The 17531-nt window shown below is 38.3% G+C and overlaps 1 protein-coding gene across 2 annotated transcripts; it reads right to left on the reverse strand.

Moving 5' to 3' along the window:
• Positions 1–1632: 1632 nt before the first annotated feature.
• On the reverse strand, positions 1633–15141 carry ercc6l2 (excision repair cross-complementation group 6-like 2). Of its 2 annotated transcripts, none has more exons than XM_008418341.2 (20): positions 14852–15141; positions 14086–14495; positions 13851–13967; positions 13531–13724; positions 12818–12911; positions 12558–12625; positions 11721–11928; positions 11476–11616; positions 10984–11100; positions 10772–10891; positions 10614–10685; positions 9753–9898; positions 8905–9000; positions 8643–8742; positions 8046–8198; positions 7482–7565; positions 5521–6466; positions 5291–5445; positions 4877–5034; positions 1633–3360 (listed from the first exon to the last, which is right to left on the reverse strand). In XM_008418341.2, the coding sequence occupies exons 1-20, from the start codon at positions 14877–14879 to the stop codon at positions 2181–2183; spliced, it is 4587 nt and encodes a 1528-aa protein (XP_008416563.1). In that variant the 5' UTR covers positions 14880–15141; the 3' UTR covers positions 1633–2180. The 2 variants fall into 2 exon arrangements, with proteins under 2 accessions (XP_008416563.1, XP_008416564.1); XM_008418342.2 differs by having other exon boundaries at positions 3188–3356.
• Positions 15142–17531: the final 2390 nt, after the last annotated feature.

Consider the following 17531-nt stretch of genomic DNA (forward strand, 5'->3'; position numbering starts at 1 on the left):
TTGAATATCGCATTTATTACGGTTGAAAAAGAAAAGTTGCCAAGATTAGATTTAACTAAACTGATTACGGTAGTTTCCGAACGGTAACTCAACAGTAAAAGTGCTGATCCTGTGTCTGCTACTAGCATGTGCTAAACGAAAATGGGCGCTTTCTTCTTATTCTGCTGTTTCTTCTTTAGATTTCAATAGCAGCTTGCATCCATTCTTGTTGCACTACTGCCATCTATTGGATCTTAATATCTATACCTCAAATTCTCATAATGATCACAGTATTATTAAAAAAAACCCGAAATATCTTTTTTCCCTCAATGCTATTTAACTGATCAACAACATTCTCAAATTTCAATTCYCTATTAAAACCTAATTCCATTTTAATGGGCGCTTCCTTCTTTTATTTCCAATTTTGACTTCCAATGATTCACTTCCTGCTAAAGAGCCCCCTGGTGGTTGAAGAAAAATCCACATATAAATGGCTTATAGTCCGGAAAATACAGTATATGAAAAAAAATCTGAATGCTCTCTGGTATTGTTCATGGGGCCGGACCTAATGTGGGGGCGGGCCAGATCCGGCCCACGGGCCGTAGTTTAGGGACCACTGCTCTAAAGGCTTTATGCCCATGATCGACCATCGCTTTGTAGGGTGCTATCATAATACAGTAGATTTAAGGAATTTTACAAACAAAAATGTGGTGCTTACATTTGAATCGGTTATTGCTTTTTTGCAAATCAACAGTAGAATACATAAAGGCTCCAATACAAATCAATATTTTCATTCAGGCTGAGGAAAACTGCAAGTTTGCATGTATTAACACGTGACTAAAATCAACTGTTTTCCATCTGTGGACAAAGTGGACTGGAAGCAAAGATGAGTGGCAATCTAGCTCAAAAAGTATGTCAAAGTCTCATTAACAGCCTTGTAAAACCAAATCAGGTGCCACAGCCTGATATCTACAGGGTAACCGTTACTTGGCTTTCCATCATTGGCAAACTTATACAGATGGCTTTAAATATAAGATACAATTAGGGCATTGTTAGACATAAACCATTCCCAGCAATCAGGTGTTAGAAAAAAATCTTTTTCCTTTGATGACAAAAACAATAAACAAAAAAATTGGGATCTGCAAATCTGCAGATGAAAGAAAAAGAAGTAAGAAGGAAGTGGTTTAGGGTTCTGGGGAATAAAAGGTGTTTTATTTCTTCCTGTGTACAATTTAACACGGGTGTGGCCGCGGCGTACACGTGCATGAAGTGATCTACCACCCAGTAGTACGAACACAAGCTTTTTAACAACTTGTGCAGTCTTTTGAGACATTCGTTCCTTTCTCCTGTTTACAGATGACTATCAGAACTTTCCCATTTCTGCTAAACACAACACGGAGCACATATTTTCTTTTGGGGTGACAGCTTACCTCAGCACCATAGCTGAAAGGGGTCAAACCCAGCTGTGTGTCGCGACATGCTCATGAAATAATTAACGCACAAATGAGAGGCCTGACTTCGCTTTTGTGTTACGGGAATGATGCAAGCAGGAGATGCAAGAGTTTGAATATGACGTGTAAAAATAAAATGTAATGTAATGTAATTTTATTTATATAGGACATTTTCAGCAACAAGGCAATACAAAGTGTTTTGCAGGAATTAAAGGGAAATACAAAGAAAATAACAAACCAAAGGGAAAGAGCGAAATGAAAAAAAAAGAAAGTAAATAAGAGTTTTCAAACGGAGGAACGTAAGGACAATCCATTCAAACCTTCCCAAGATCATTAACTGCTTGTTATTTTCGCTCAGAATCTGTCACTTTTTGGGGACCTTTGTGGCACAACTGACAACTCGCATTACAGAGTAAAGAACTGCAGGAGAATCTGACCATTTACAGCACACGATATTGAACGCTGATGTTAAAAAAAAAATCAATCCCAAAGAGCCACTTTCTTCAAGTTCAGCTTTGCAACAGCAAAACAGTCCTAAATAATACAGCTTCCATAAGTTAGGGAATACAATGTTATAGCACCTCACTAAGTTGATACATAAAAGGCACAATCATTCACACCATGTAGGATACAAAAACAAACTTTAAAATATGAACAATCTGAATTTCAGAGGTTAAGCAAGCCGAGAATTTGGGCAACATTGCCGGGTGTTTTCTAAAATAAAATAATATTCTACAAGGCTTTATTGTGTCATTTTCTCCATAGAAACTTGTCATTTGTTTTCCAGAGATTTTTGCTTTCCTTTTGTCCAGAAAAACCTCGAGCAGCAAAGGTGGTGTTAATGCAAACTTTCTGCACCTCCTCTGGGTCTGTCAGCCTGTTGATTCTCTCTTCATTGCCCTCGCTGAGGATGTCCCAGATGTCTTTGCGAGCGCTTCTTGACGTCTGCACCAGTGCAGTATTTTGTGTTCCTGAGCTTGAATCGGTACCTAAAGTTAGTTTAGGTGAAGAAGATGTGTCGGGCGTTGGGTTTAGCAGCAAAGAAGATACAGGACGTGTTTTTGGGGTGCTTTTGTGTTGCACATTCTTGCCTTTAGGTTTCAGCAAATCATCAAGAATGGACGTATCTCCTATAAGATCTTTGAGGTGGGAGCTATTGCACAAGGCAGACGGAGGCTCAGAACCTTCTCGCGATGTTTCACCCGTCCTCCGTGAGGATTCCTGGATTCCTTGCTCCCCGTCTTGAGCTGTGGGTTTGGATAACGTGGCAGAGCTGCAACGCCTGAGGTCAGGCGAAGAAGGGCAGTCTCTGTCTGTGTGGTTCGGGAAAGCAGCAACAGCAGACTCCCTGGATCTCTGACCAAGGCTGCTGGCCTGATCTACGGCAAGACCACCACCAGCTCGGCAGGCTCCAGCAGTAGAAACACTGCTCTTCTGTGTCCTTGAATGTCTGCTGGCAGCGGAGACCATCTCCTCCTGCTCCTCTGACACAAACCTTTGAACATCCTGTAGAGGATCTATAAGATTCTTCTCAGATATCCGTGCCTTTTTTGGTGGTTCAAGACCATTATTTTTTAGGACGCCAGATCCACTCTGTGGTGAAGAAACATTGCTTTGTGGAGATGTGGGGTTAGTTCTTCTGGTCTGACTGTATTTCCTTATTTTTCGGACTCTGGAAAATTTAATTTGTTGGGTTTTGTCTGACATTTTAGTAGATGATGATAAGGCAGCAGTTGTAGGAGAGGAAGGCTGCGCTGTCGTGTCAGGGAAGTTTTCTCTGACGGCTTCGGCCACATCAGAGTGGTTCAGCGAAGTGTAGTACCGACAGAGCCAGTCGAGTCTATGAGATGAACTTCCTTTCAGAATCTCAGTGGCAAACTGATGGACTGAAACAAATTTGAAATGTTGGGCCATTTCCTCCAGCTGCTGCCTATGCAAAAAATGACAGAGAGACAAAAATAAGTGACATTTTTAAAGTTGAAGTACATAGAGCAAGATGTAACTTAATTTTATTATGAGAAATGTTTTTCGGAGCTTAAAAGCAACCAGAATTGACAATACCTGTCCAAACAAACATACAAATAATAAATCTGGTCACCTCATTTAAAAAAAATTAAAAATTGTGGAATGGTAGGTTATTTTCCGTACCATAAAGTAGTAGTAGTAGTTTAAAATACATTTTTAACAGTAGGTTGCAAAATGTGATTGTTTTCTATTTCCTTAAAATTGACCAATTTACCCATTTTAATATTTTCAAAGATGACCTTAATGATAATTTGGCTCATTTTCTTATAATGAGATTATGATTATGCATACCACATATTTAACATATTCTTCCCAGACTATCATTGAGATATTCTGCAGGTCTATAAGGTCTAACCTAAGATGAAAACAATGTGGTTGGACTAGAGTTGCTTCCATGGAGCTGTTTAAAAATGCTAATCTAACCAGACTCAGTGACACCAGCATGTTAAAGTGACTTGTCCTTTTTACCATTTGTGGCGTTTCATTGAAAACACAAAAATTAAAAGTAAAGATAGTAAAAACCTATCGCGCATATGGATTCAAATCATTAAACAAACTGACGCGATATCAATATAACCCAGTGTGTAATTTCACTCACTGGTGAACCTCTGGGCAGAGATATAGCCTTCCCCCGCTGGGAGTGAGGCTGGAGCCATAAAGGTGTCTGTGTGTCCGTATATATGGTCGGCTGAGTGGAGGTGATGAAGCAGAATGGGGTTATGTCTGTGTGTGTGTGTGTGTGTGTGTGTGTGTGTGTGTGTGTGTGTGTGTGTGTGTGTGTGTGTGTGTGAGAACACCACATGTGTGGGTGTGTGTACATAAATGCTTGCTAGAATGTGCGGGTTTGGAAGACCTAAGGCGATCATTTTTTTGGTCAGTCTCAGGAGGACTGCGGTTGCAAAGGGGGGAAACTCCTTCAGTGTTGTGCCTGATCAGAGCTAGGTAATCTTTGGCATGATGCTGGGAAATAGGTAGAGGGGAACCTCAGAGGTGGTCTTTTTCTGCATACACACACGAGCAGTTATTACGGTCCAGGTGGGGGCTTCTCAACACTGTTTCTGTGGTGGGTTTTTGGCCTTCTTCCCGACACTGCCAGGAATCCCTCTCCTCTTTTATTTCTTGCCCATTATTCTACTTCTTCCTAAATTTGGGTTCTTCCTTCCGTTCTCCTTTAAAATGATGTCCTTAGTTTGTTTTTACCAAGATAAAAAAAATCTCATTGTCCATGAACAACAGATGAAAAATCGCATTTTAGCTAATTCTGGCGCATTTACAAAAATGTTAGTTAGTGTGCATAGCCCCTAATAAATAAAATGCATCAAAGCCTTCCTTGCTGGCTTATATTTCTTTTTATAAATCTGTTTATTCCTTATGCTCTTCTTGCTTGCCTTCAATTCATCAGTATAACTGCTTTTAAATACCTGCAGACTGCTTTGGGAGTATCTCCAATAATGACTGTTGTGCGTCCAGTGTGTTGGATCTTCTTGCCGGAGAAGGTCACTGGATGATCCACTTTGGGCCTCTGCAGATGGATGGCACTGGTCTTAGGCTGGCTGTCTGGTAAACTCGTTGGGAGGCTCTGGAACAGAAGTTCAAATTGCAATAATCAAATTTTTAAAGACCAAAACAGCTTAGAATGGTGGGGGGAAAACCTAGTCTTACAATCACTTTAAAGCTCTCAGTACAGGAAGATCTACTTGCATCAATGTAACAAATACTTTTACATTTTTTCATTGTCATAGAATTGTATGACGTGAAAAAATTCGGGCTCACGCAATATTATTCCTAACTCTGTATTTAAACTGCTACTCTGCTTGGTGTTTGTTGCTACGTACCTCCTGGGTTCCCAGCAGGTTGTTGGCCGGAAGCTGTGAGTACATTTTGCGTACAAACACGTCCCGCACAGCCGCTCTGCTGATCAGCTCCTCTGCTCTGCTGCCACCCACCACCCGCTGGTTAGAGTGCATATAAGCCACCTCCTGCACATGCCCTTTACACAAGTAATGGACATGGTTAATATTAGAATTATGATAATTACTTAAAATGAAAGAACCATCATGCTAACCCAGCACGTTGTCGATGGTTTGCTCCTTTTCCTCAGATGCTGGAGTTGTTGAACCTCTCAGACTTGTAAACGAAGCAACTTCTGACCTTCCCGCTCGTCTCCCTGGAGCTGAACGTTCATCTTCTGAAGACGTAAAAGCTTCTATCGCTTCTGTAAACTTGGATCTTGCCTTGTCCCTTGCTCCGGCACTTTGCCTTCTTCTGCCGCTGCCGCTCCTCCTGCCTCCATCACCTTCTTTGTTGTACAAATTTGAAGCACCCCTTTTGGAACATATTTGTGCCTCTCGGTCTAAATCCTCAGATTCATCTGAGCATCCTTCAAACTGATGCACTTTTGTAACTGTAGTTTTAGGCCTACTTGCGTTCTTGTTTTCTGGTGAGGAATTTCCATCACTCTCCTCATCCACTGCAATTAATTTATCTAGGCGTCTTTTCAGGCCCCATCTCTGTCTTACAGCATAATCCCCCTCTTTTAACAATAAAATGTTATTTCCATCATCTCTGTCTTTTCTGTCTGAGCCGATGGATTTGTTCTGGGGTTTTGTTTCAGATTCTGGGAGGCGGGCAGCACCATTTCCTTCACAGGAAGTTGTGCGGATGGCTGTGGAGGTATCGTCTATCTTTTGATCTCCTGCCTCCTCCTCAAAGGGACTACATTCAGCAGAGGAGCTACAGTCTCCTTCCCTCGGCTGCTGTCTATCCTTGATGGTTTCAAGGAGTCTGGAGAAGCCATGTTGGAGAAGACTCATGTGAACAGGTCCACCAGCAGCTTTGCCACTCCTGTTGCCGTGGCCTGCACTCGAATTTGTAGTCTTTGGCTTTGGCCCTTGCAACTCTTCATCGGTTTCGCTCCCACTGCTGAAATCTAGCACACCTTTTGGGATTCTTGAGACATGCATGTTCTCCTCAGGTGCCTCATCCTTCGACAGCGTGTCGTCTCCATGTTCCTGAAACAGAACAGTAGAGATTTTGTGTTGAAGACAAGCGCGTACAGGAAAAGCGGCGTAATATTTAGCAACAAAATGCAGGCAAGGCGTAAAATCTCTTCCGTTTTGCGTCATCCTGAAACTAACCAGCCCTTGTGAATGTCAAGTGGTGAATTTAAAACAGATGTTTTCCCAACAACAAATCAAAGTAAACATCAAAGTGACACGAGTCCTGCATGGTGATGTAATAGGAAGAAAACAAAATAAGAGGCAAGTGAAGACATGCTTCAGTGTGGTCTGCTTTTGCCATGAGGTCAAACAAGTGATTAAATCCAGCTGCTCCAAATACAATTAGAAAGATGTGAAACATAAAGAAACCTCAAACTTCAGTGACAACAATTCAGGGGATTGATTGGTAATTTCTGTCCTCCTCTTGTACTTCGCTCACTTGATGTAATGTTCTGATTTTCTTAAAAGCTGAATACTTGTATTCGTACACATTCAAAACTACATACTTTTCCCTGATTCAAATTTCTTTCATGCTTGGTACTATTTAGGCTGATATTTTTTAAGTACAAGTACAACAGATCAGCATAAATTTATGGCAGATATTTAGGGTGGTCAGAAAGGGATGGACGGCAGTCAAAGGGTAAGATGAATGCTTGGATGAATGTGTGGAAAGACAAATGAACAAATGGATAAATGGAAGAATTCATGGATGTGACATTTAAACAACACAATGAGGAATAAAGTCTGGAAAATACAAACAATTATCCACATTCTAGTTTATTTCTCAGTACTTATCTAGACATATGCCTGCTTTGGTTTAATTCCAAACTCTTCCAGAACGTGTGTAAGATGCAATTATTTATTTCTTTTTCTTTTACAATCATGAAAGAAACTGTTGTTTGGTTTGACTGTCAGACAAATGTCCCTGTTTGAAGAATTTCAAGCGGGAATAGGACAGGGAATGGGCCACTTGGGAAAAGAGGAAAGATGGGAAAGGTAAGCTGCACTGAGGATGATGGTCACTCACTTCATTTCTGCTCGTCTTGTTCTCCTTCTCGCCTTCTTTGTGTGTTTTCGTTGTTATGACACCGGCCTCCACTTGTCCCTCTCGCTGGCAGGACGATGCGTGCATTCATTAGCACATTTCACAAGACACAATCAAACTTAACAGTGAATCTTGTAAACCTTCAAATCTTGTTTTGCTTGCAAGCAGTGTTTGTGGCAAAGTCTAAAGCTTCTCCTCATATATTTTTCTTTGCTTCAATCGGGCCCAAAATTTTTTCTAGATTTATTTAAAAGGTTCCACTTTTTAACCTTAGAGTTCATCTTCACAGTCAGATTATTACAAATGATTATGACCCAAGAGATGAACTATTGGTGTGGCCACAAAGGACTTAAAAAATCCTTGAAGAAAATCTCTAGAAAGACCTTTGGAAACCTCAAAGAAATGTTTGTTAGAGAAATGTACAGAAATCCAAGATTGTTTGGCTCCTTTAAACCAAAGTACGATCAAAATGAAAACAAAAGCAAATTTCAAATGAAAACACACTGTGACACATTGAAGCAGTAAAAGAAACATTGATGGTCTAACCTCTAAAATCCTGCGGGTGAGACATGTTCCTTCTGTCTGCAGCCTGAACAGATTTTTGATCCCAAACAGTTCCCCTTTATAGACACTTTTTCCCTGCACTGCTTCAAAGTACCGCCGGGCGCTCTCTTTACCGACTACTGAGCACTGCAACTGCTGTTAGGGAGAAAATAAAACAAAATAACTACACATAATCCAGTGAAAATAATGTCAATTTTACATATTTTTTCATACTTAAATCAGGTGCATTTACATAATATTTTAAATCTGATCAAGAAACATGTTTGACAAAAAGGATAAATGTGAGTCAGTATGTTAAAAGCTAACGTTCTCCAAAAATTTGCTGGACACTGAATGATAGTAGTCCAAGCTGTGAACAAAACCCAAGACATTTTTCTTTAAATTAGACAATACTCTTAAAATATTGATCAGCGCTTGATGAATTCCTCTCAGCACCTTACTCTGCTCTTTTAATGCATCTAGTTAATATGTATGAAGTAGATGCATATAATTTACCAATACAAAATGTTAGTTACCAATAACCAATAAAAGGTTTCAGCAAACAATATAATTGAAATGAATACCAGAATTGTTTTGTACCTGTTTGTATAATTGTCTGAGGTAGATAATCTCCTCTACAGTCCCAAGTGAGATCAGCCTGAGAACAGTGACGTCCCTGCACTGGCCGATACGATACGCCCTGCAGAGACAAACACACAAGCAACCATCTCAGTAATAGCATTAAAATGCACAATGGTTCTGAATAAAATGATTTGTGTACAAAGAACATAGTCTGATGGGCCAGGAAAGTAAAAGTTATAACAGAATATATTAAGTATGTATTATCTTGAGCAAAAGCTACCTGTCGATGGCCTGAAGATCATTGGCTGGGTTCCAGGTGGGGTCAAACAGCACAACGACGTTAGCACCTACAAAGTTAAGACCAAGACCCCCGGCCCTAAAAGAAGAAACATTTATTTAAAAGGGGAGCTATGTTGTAAAACATACTGGCAACAGAAACGGATATAAAGCCACCAACAACCTAAAGCTGAAGGAAGAGTAAACAATGGATCATACCACTCAAGCAGGGAGTAAACAGCCAGACCACAGATTCAACAGCACTGCTGTTGTTTGTGAGCATAAAGTTAATCAGCTATGAAAACACTTTTGTCTAAAAACACTGAATATGTGAAAAAAAAAAACTTTGATTCCTAATGCGAAGCATTCAGGGAAAAATGGAAGTGCTGATGTATCAAAGCAACAATGCTGACCAGAAAAAAGAACAGAAATTACATCCAAACTGAATGCTGACAGAAATCTGAGGTTTTAAATTACAGTTTATGTGAAAGGTGGTTGTTCACATGCTATTCCCAAAACCATGCTCACCATAGGAGTATTTTTAAATCCTTCTGTCAATTACATAAGCCATTGCACTCTTGATAACAGTTCTCCTTACTTCCTTATTGTATCAATCATAATATAAATCTTTTTGACTTAATGAACTCAAACCGAAGCCAGGCTGTCCTACTGCTAATTTTCTTCTGATTCAGATTCCAGAGTTTGCTGTTCAAAACAAAATGCAATCACTCTGCTGTAATTTATGGCTCACTTCTTTTGTTAAATGCCTTTTACATATTTTAGTTGAAAAGAAACTTTAACAATAATTCCCCTTTAAAGTTTAACAGGAGGTTGTATAATTTTCCCACTAACATGGTAGAAACCAGGCACAGATTGACGTGAGAAGAGCTGTTGAATTCTTTCACAATCTGGACTCTTTCTCTGGACTTGGTGGTTCCGTCCAATCGACTAAAATCCAGTCCCTCTGCCATGCAGTAGCTCTCCAGGATATTTAAGAGCTGAAAGGATACGCAGGCGTTAATATAAGAAAATCAAGAGAACAAAAATAACTTCACATAATATGTGAATGCAACTCATTAAAAAGTAAGAGTTTACACAGGATAAAAACAAGACACTACACAAACAAATCCTATGTAAAGCAATATCTAAAGGACAGCATTAGGAACTCTGACTGTATATTTTTATATATGCTATAGAGTACGCAATGCTGTAACCTTTATGACCTCTTTTGTCCCAAAAAAGCAAAAGGCAGGTCATAAAAATATGACCCTGCAGAGGCCACAAATATTATTGGATGGTATAAGGTGACAGCAGCCATTGGATTGTGCAGAGTCTAGTTATCCATGACGATCTAATTGCTGTCAAAATCCCAAAGGTATGCCTAGAAATGCACGTCATGAGAAAACTATTATTCCAGCTTTTTTTTTTTTTTACTGCAGGCTAGTTGCGATCTCACAGCAGAGGCAATGCAACAGAACAAAAAAAAAAAAAAACTAAATAGGCAAATATTTTTTCCCCTCTTCCTATATTATCCTTATACTCTGCTTTTGGTGTTGGTCCGTTACAAAGAAGACCTTAATTTGCGGATGCAACGTGGCAAACTATGACTACGTTTGCAAAACACTGTACATCTTATGTACTAGTAACAAAAGTCTTAGACTTAACTGCGTAAGACCAGATAAATCAACAAATGCACTCAAAAACAATTCTCACCTTGGTTGACAGAGAAAAGATAAGCACTTTGTCTCTCTTCTGCAGATAGTACTTCAGAAGCTTCTGCAAAACCTAAAAGAAAATATTCACTTGCTAATCAACAGCACTGAACCATTCTGTGAAGATTGCATGGAAATGTTTTCACTCGAGTGCGGTACCTTCATTTTCCCACTATACATCGGGTCTGAAAGAGCTTCAAAGGCTTCATTCTTGCATCTCAGCACAAAGTCTGGGAACTTCTGGAAAACCTTAGCACAGACGGAACTCACATACTTTTCCTAGAAGATACAAATAAATAAATTGAATCGACAGCATCATAACAAAAATAACAAGTGAGTTTAACCTGATGCAGAATAACAAGATTTTTTACCTGTTTCTTGCTGGTTCCTGAAGTAGACTGAAGGAGGGCTGCGTGGTTGGCAACCTTCCTCAATATGGCCAAGTAGGTAAAGTACAGATGCTTTACATAAACACCCTGAGAGTTTTTCTGGGAATGAAAATGATCTTTAATTGCTTGGAGAAAACTTAATATAACCAACATAATGTACGAATGAGATTTAAACCAAATCAAATTTGCCAGGTTCTTCCCTAAATTAACATACTGATCATCTGATTTAATTAATGGTAGTCTGTCACTGTGGCAGTTTGTAACGTAAACTTCAACAAAAAGATGCATCGGACCTTAGTAAGAACTGCAAGATAGTATGCAGTTCACTAAAAAAAGTTTTAAGTGAAAAAGAGGGTTAATCTAAACAGTCATTAGTCAAAATTTTCAAGGTGGTTTGAATAGTTTTGTCTTTAAACTTTAACTAAACAGATCATAAACAGTAACACCATGGAAGAGGGGAAAAAAACAACTAACCTGATAGCAGCAGCCCCTTCGGGTGCGTCCACTTTGGCAGTCACATTTCTCTGAAGACCTCAGCAGTAACGTCACATCCTCAGTGTCCAGCACTGCCTGATAAACAGTCTGCTGGAAGTCTGTCAAAGAGCAGTACACTACCTGGGACAAAACATACCACAGAGATTCGGTAAGGTATCAGTGTCTTAAAAACTGAGAACGAGATCGAACAGGTATTTGATGCTCTTCAGGGTCTCCACACTTACCCTGTCGTCCTTCTTTGGCAGCTGCTCTTTGATGAGCGCTTTCGTTCTCCTGAGGAAAAAAGGAGCAATCTTCCTCACCAGGGCTCGGACAGTCTTCCTCCCAGTAGCCAGGGCACGTTTGGTCGCACTGTGCCTCTGCCCCTTTTCGATGGGATCTGAGAAATTGTTCTTGAAATGCCCCAAGTTGCCAAGGCAACCTGGATTGGCCCTGAATAGAATAAACATTTGTGAATTCATGAATACATAAATTAATATAAAATAATATAGAAAATTATCCTGGTAACACTTTATTTGAAGAGGGGGTGAATAAGACTGTCATGATACCGTCATAAACATGACATAACACATGTCATGAACATGAATAAGTCTTCATGAATATTTATGACTGTTGTCATAAAGCGTCATTCTGTAAATTATTACACTTTTAATACAAAGTTGACTTTATTCAAAATGTCTTTGTTATGACAACTTGACATTAACCAAGAAATCATTACTGCTTAAACTTTACCTTTAATAACATAAAGTTACCTAATTTTTAAAGTGCAATCAGTAATACTTTTATAAGAAATTTATATCAGTAATGATTTCTTGGTTAATGTCAAGTTGTCATAAAGACACTTTGAATAATATCAACTTTGTATTAAAAGTGTCATAATTTACCAAATGACGTTTTATGACAAGTCATAAATATTCATGAAGGCTTATTCATGTTTATGACAGGTGTTATGTCATTATGTCATGTTTATGACAGTGTCATGACAGTCTTATTCACCCCCCTTCAAATAAAGTGTTACCAATTATATTATTTTATAATAAAATAAAATCATGTCAACCCACCAATCCATAACACACCACAGTTCTTCCAGGTTGTTCTGCAAGATGGTCCCAGTGAGACCGATTCTGTTCTGATGGAAGAAAGAAGCAAGAATTGAAAACTTAGTTGAAAACGCACAACCACAGCGGCTGTCATATTTTTTTGCCTGAAAACATTTAACATAATGGTGCTTTTACTTAATATTTCTAAAAACATCAGCAATTATTAACTATACATAGAAAATATCCTTTATGATATTAAATACTCCTTATTTTTTTCTCACCTTACATCTCAGCTCCTTCATAGATTGAGTGATCTGGGACTCTGGGTTTTTTATCTTGTGAGCCTCATCAACAACCACTGCTGACCAGTTGATTCTTTGGAGGAGACATAGATATTTTATTTCTTAAGCATCACATTTATTTGTTATTTGTGTCATTATGCAAATTTGTTTGTACTTAATAATACAACAATTAAATATGAAGGAAAAGTGGAGTCTAAATGTGAATTGGATTTGTCTGTAAAATGCCTTAAAATTATGTCTGTTGTAATCAGTCGATTGTAGCCGCAAACTTGACTGGAGAGTCATATAACCATGTGGAAAGGTTTTAAAACACAAATTTTCAAAAATTTTCAGTCCATCGACCTAAATATCAGGAAATATTGTAGATTGCTTTCAAAAATAAGTGGACAACTGTAGGAAAAAGACAGGTGTATGTGATAGGCAAAAGAAGAACAGCCTCAGAAAATCATGTCTTTCAGAAATAGGAAAGATCTCACACAAAACCCAAAAGCTGGACAATCCACAAGTTGACCATTAAAATTTTTGTCAAATACACTCTTTTAGCACGTTTTTCATTTTTGCAAGATCCCGGCTATTTAAAGGTAAAACCCTTCCATATCTTTCATCCCTTATTAATGGCCACATGTGGCATGTTTGAGTTTGCTACACATTATCCAACCAGAAAAGGTGTATTAGCACTGTATTTTCATTACTTATTAAACTGATCCAGACAGAGGCGGAGAGTCTCGTAGGTGGTGAGAGCGATCTCGACGCGGCCATTCTTGATGCGCGCGAGCTCTTCCTCCTTCCTCAGCCCGTGGACCACCACACACTGGAAGTAACCCCATGTGTCCAGTTCATCCTTCCAGTTATAAAGCACTGACAGTGGGGCCACAATCAGAAACACCTGGTCGGGATCACACAACACTTTAATCAGCTTGATGACAAACCTATACTATAATCTGCAGCACATGATTGAATGCAGTAGATATTTGAGAAGCTGTACACTATAGTTGTATATTGTAATACCCACCTTGCTAGGATTACTTTGATTGGAGGGTATCTGAGTTTGGAGAAACTGAGGCCTGTTGTTCTCTACGTCCTCCCATGTCCCAGTTTTGTGCAACACAGCAGCAAGAAAACCTATAATCTGTGATAAAAAAAAAAAGTGGAGGGATTAAAAGCAACAAAGCCACAGTGTGACATGTAAATGATAAAACCTACATTTAGACAAGTCTTAAGGTAAGTCTGCTGCCTATGTCTTGTACCTGCACAGTTTTTCCAAGGCCCATGTCATCTCCCAGGATACAACCAGTGGAGCTCATGTAGTTGTTGTAAATGAACCTGATCCCGTCCCTTTGGTAATCCCTTAAATATCTGTTGATGGTATAAGGTACTCTGTCTTCATCCGTCAGATGTAAAGGAGTGCAGAGGATTGTCTCGGTGTTGCTGCCAGGGAACACAGGTTTCTCTTGTACAGATTGCTTTAAGCCGGATCTCATAAGTTTTGTGACAAATATGGCTTCCTGCTTCTGCTTTTCCTCTCCAGGTTCTCTCCTGAATATCACCCATGCTGTATCATTAGTCTGTGTACTGGAGGTCAGTCTCTGTATGGTGGCTTCTCTCAGGATGCCATCCGGGGAACTGGGAGCAAGACAACAGTCACCTTCCCGCCACTCTGCAACACAGAATAAATTAATGAAATAGACAGTCGTATTAATGAATTAGCATATTACCAAAATTAATCCATTTGAGTAAAATTCAAAAACTGAAAGACACATAGTTATGTTAAATAAATATTAATTATGACAAAAATGGAATGGACATTTTTCCAAAGGTAATGCCAGCTAACAACCTTACAAGAAATTACAAATATCACCGATATCTTAACTGTATATTTCTTCCAGTTTTCAGTTATCAAGTTTGACAATTACATCGTCTTAAAAGCAAGAGCTGCAAAAAAATTACGACTGCGTCCAGGTTCGGAAAATTTAAAACAACAAAAACTGTATAGCAAAAAAATGCCCTGTAAACCTTTCACAGCAGCAGACGCTGAAGCCATCTGATTGCATCCAAGCTCCTCTGTTGTTTTCTGCCTCTAGGAAGGGGCTAGCTTTGTTAGCTTAGCAAACATTACCGACACATTAAAGCGCTGTCCTTAATCTGAAACAGACAGCCATGTCACACGGATTTAATCATATATCAGTCTGTCGCTATTACTTCTCTCTCCTTATTTACATGTGTACAATAAATTAAAAAGACGACAGACTAGGCAGGAGCAAACAGCCACTGCAGCTTTCAGTGTTGATCTATTTTTACAAACCTCGGCGCACTTTCGACACTTATCTAACAGCCTGGAAAAATATGACAAGTAAAAAATGTGGGTAGATGTAAATCACACGAATATATTCATAATTCAAATGTATTGTTTTGCAGTCACAATTAATGTATTTTTTTAAATACTGTTGTATAGTGAAAGTGCTCCGAATAATCGTCTTCCTTGTTCAACCAAGTAGTTGTGCTCACGCTGCTGATGTGAAATTTTGATATGACTACATATTCTATTACTACGTAATATATTTTACGTGTTTGTTGTTGTTTTACATTTTTTGCATCTTACTGTGTATTAGGAAAAAAATAATGTTTACTTTTTCAAGACAATAAAACTGAATGGAAACTAATGTCATATATTATTAAATACTTTAACTCAAAAGTTGTAATCTAACCTCCTCGCTACACCATTACTATGTAAAATCTGCTTTCTGATTGCTTTGTCCAGTTGCATACATTATATATATTCAGCAGTTACTGTTGAATATATATAATACAGAAAAAAACAGATAAATTTGTGTTGTTTTTAAACTTATTTTTATTTATTTATCTATCTATTTATTTATTTTCTCTGTGATGCCTCTTGATAGTGAATCTCATTATTTATAACCTGAAAATATGTTTTACATCTAGATTCTGTAACATCAGAAGAGTTAAAGACAGATTTACAGTAAACCAGCACCCACCAGTTTTACCACCTCTTCAATAAATCTGTTCCCAACAAACATTCATTTAAAAAAAATCTCAGTTTCATCATGGCCTCGGAGTGAGACTGGAAATAAGTCTAAAATAAGGGAAAACATTTTTTTAGGCCATCGTTAACTCAAAGTGTGGACTACACATGGCCTCTGGAACCTGAAAATATGAAATAATCCAGTAAATGGCACTAGGTTCCAATTGCTAAATAAGCTAGTTGGTCACTTGCCAGAGATGATTGGTCAGTCTTTTGGTGGGCACAACCTTGGTAGCTTCACTTCTCAACTGACACATGTTTTACTTACAAATGTGACACCACTTGGTGAAAAATAAATAAACTTTCCAAAAGTTTGTTTTTTTTGTCACAAATCATTATTGCATACAAATAATTAGTTAACCATAACTTTTCTTGCTTTTTGAATACTTTCAGTTGATATAGATAGCTGTGAGTTGTTTGGTGAGTATCTTCCGGTAAAAAAAAAATCAATATTTTGAAACATTCTCTGCAGGATGCAGGATTTCAAGTGACAATTCTTATTATGCAATAAAAATATATAATTTTGCTCCAGTCTGCCTGCATTTGCAAAAGCAACATAATATTAAATGTAAGGTTAAAAAAGAAACATTTGTTAACTAGCAAGTTGTTTTAATCCCTGTTTTTAGAAATAAAATGCTCAACGGATTAAAAATAAAAAGTATGTCATGAGAGGAATCTTCCAACAAAAGAGGCATTACTATGGATATAACGACACCACTATGACATTCATTCTTAAGTCAAATGTGATGGATCTTGCGTTTATCTTGTTTTCATGCTCAATAGATTTGCAAACACACAACAAGGCTGCAGTTTTCTATCCTCAATTTCACTTCCCCTATGCCCTGTCGATGGTGCTGCAGATGAGGAACGTCTAGGTCCACTTCTTGTAATGGTATACTGCCATACAAAAATAGTGGGTTATTTTATGCTTTCTCAATACTGGAAAATTTATAGGGCAGCAGCTGCAGATGTTCTCATACAGAAATCCCAAACACTGATGTCAAACCATTTACATGATGGTCTGGATCTTTCACACACTAGTTCTCTGACTCATCTGGGTTTCTTCTGATCACGTTTGTTATAATACAGTCCCGGTGAACCACAGAGAGTTGGGACAAATCTCTGGCTGTTCTTACAAAGTTCTTTTAAACATACATTTTCACAAACTATTTTTTTTTACGTTGTTGACTGATTGTTCTAAGTGGGCTGTAACTGCTTTGGTTTTCTGTCATGAAGGGAAGGGTTGACTATTAAACTCATCACTTGACAAAAACAGACCTTGCATGTCTGCTTTAAACATTTACATAATTAGTATTAGCATCCAAACTGTCAATTTAAAAACATATTGCAAAGTTAAAAGATTACAAGGGCTCTACAACTCAAATTCAGATAAAACACAACATACATACACAGTCTTGTTTCAGAGTGCTGTTCTGCTTCAGCTTTATTTTTTTTCTCATACTTGGTAGAATTCATGTTGGAATTATGATTGTGAGCCTGTAATACTGCAGCAAAGAATCTGCATGCCACAATAGTTCCATCTCTATGCCTTACAGCATGTAAGATATTTTAAATTCTGGACTGATGCATTTGGTTCATGTCAAACATATCCCCTGTTCTTGCTAACTAGAAATAACTAATCAGAGCCAA

Source organism: Poecilia reticulata, linkage group LG9, assembly GCF_000633615.1.
Source record: "Poecilia reticulata strain Guanapo linkage group LG9, Guppy_female_1.0+MT, whole genome shotgun sequence".
In the NCBI taxonomy this organism is placed as follows: Eukaryota; Metazoa; Chordata; class Actinopteri; order Cyprinodontiformes; family Poeciliidae; genus Poecilia; species Poecilia reticulata.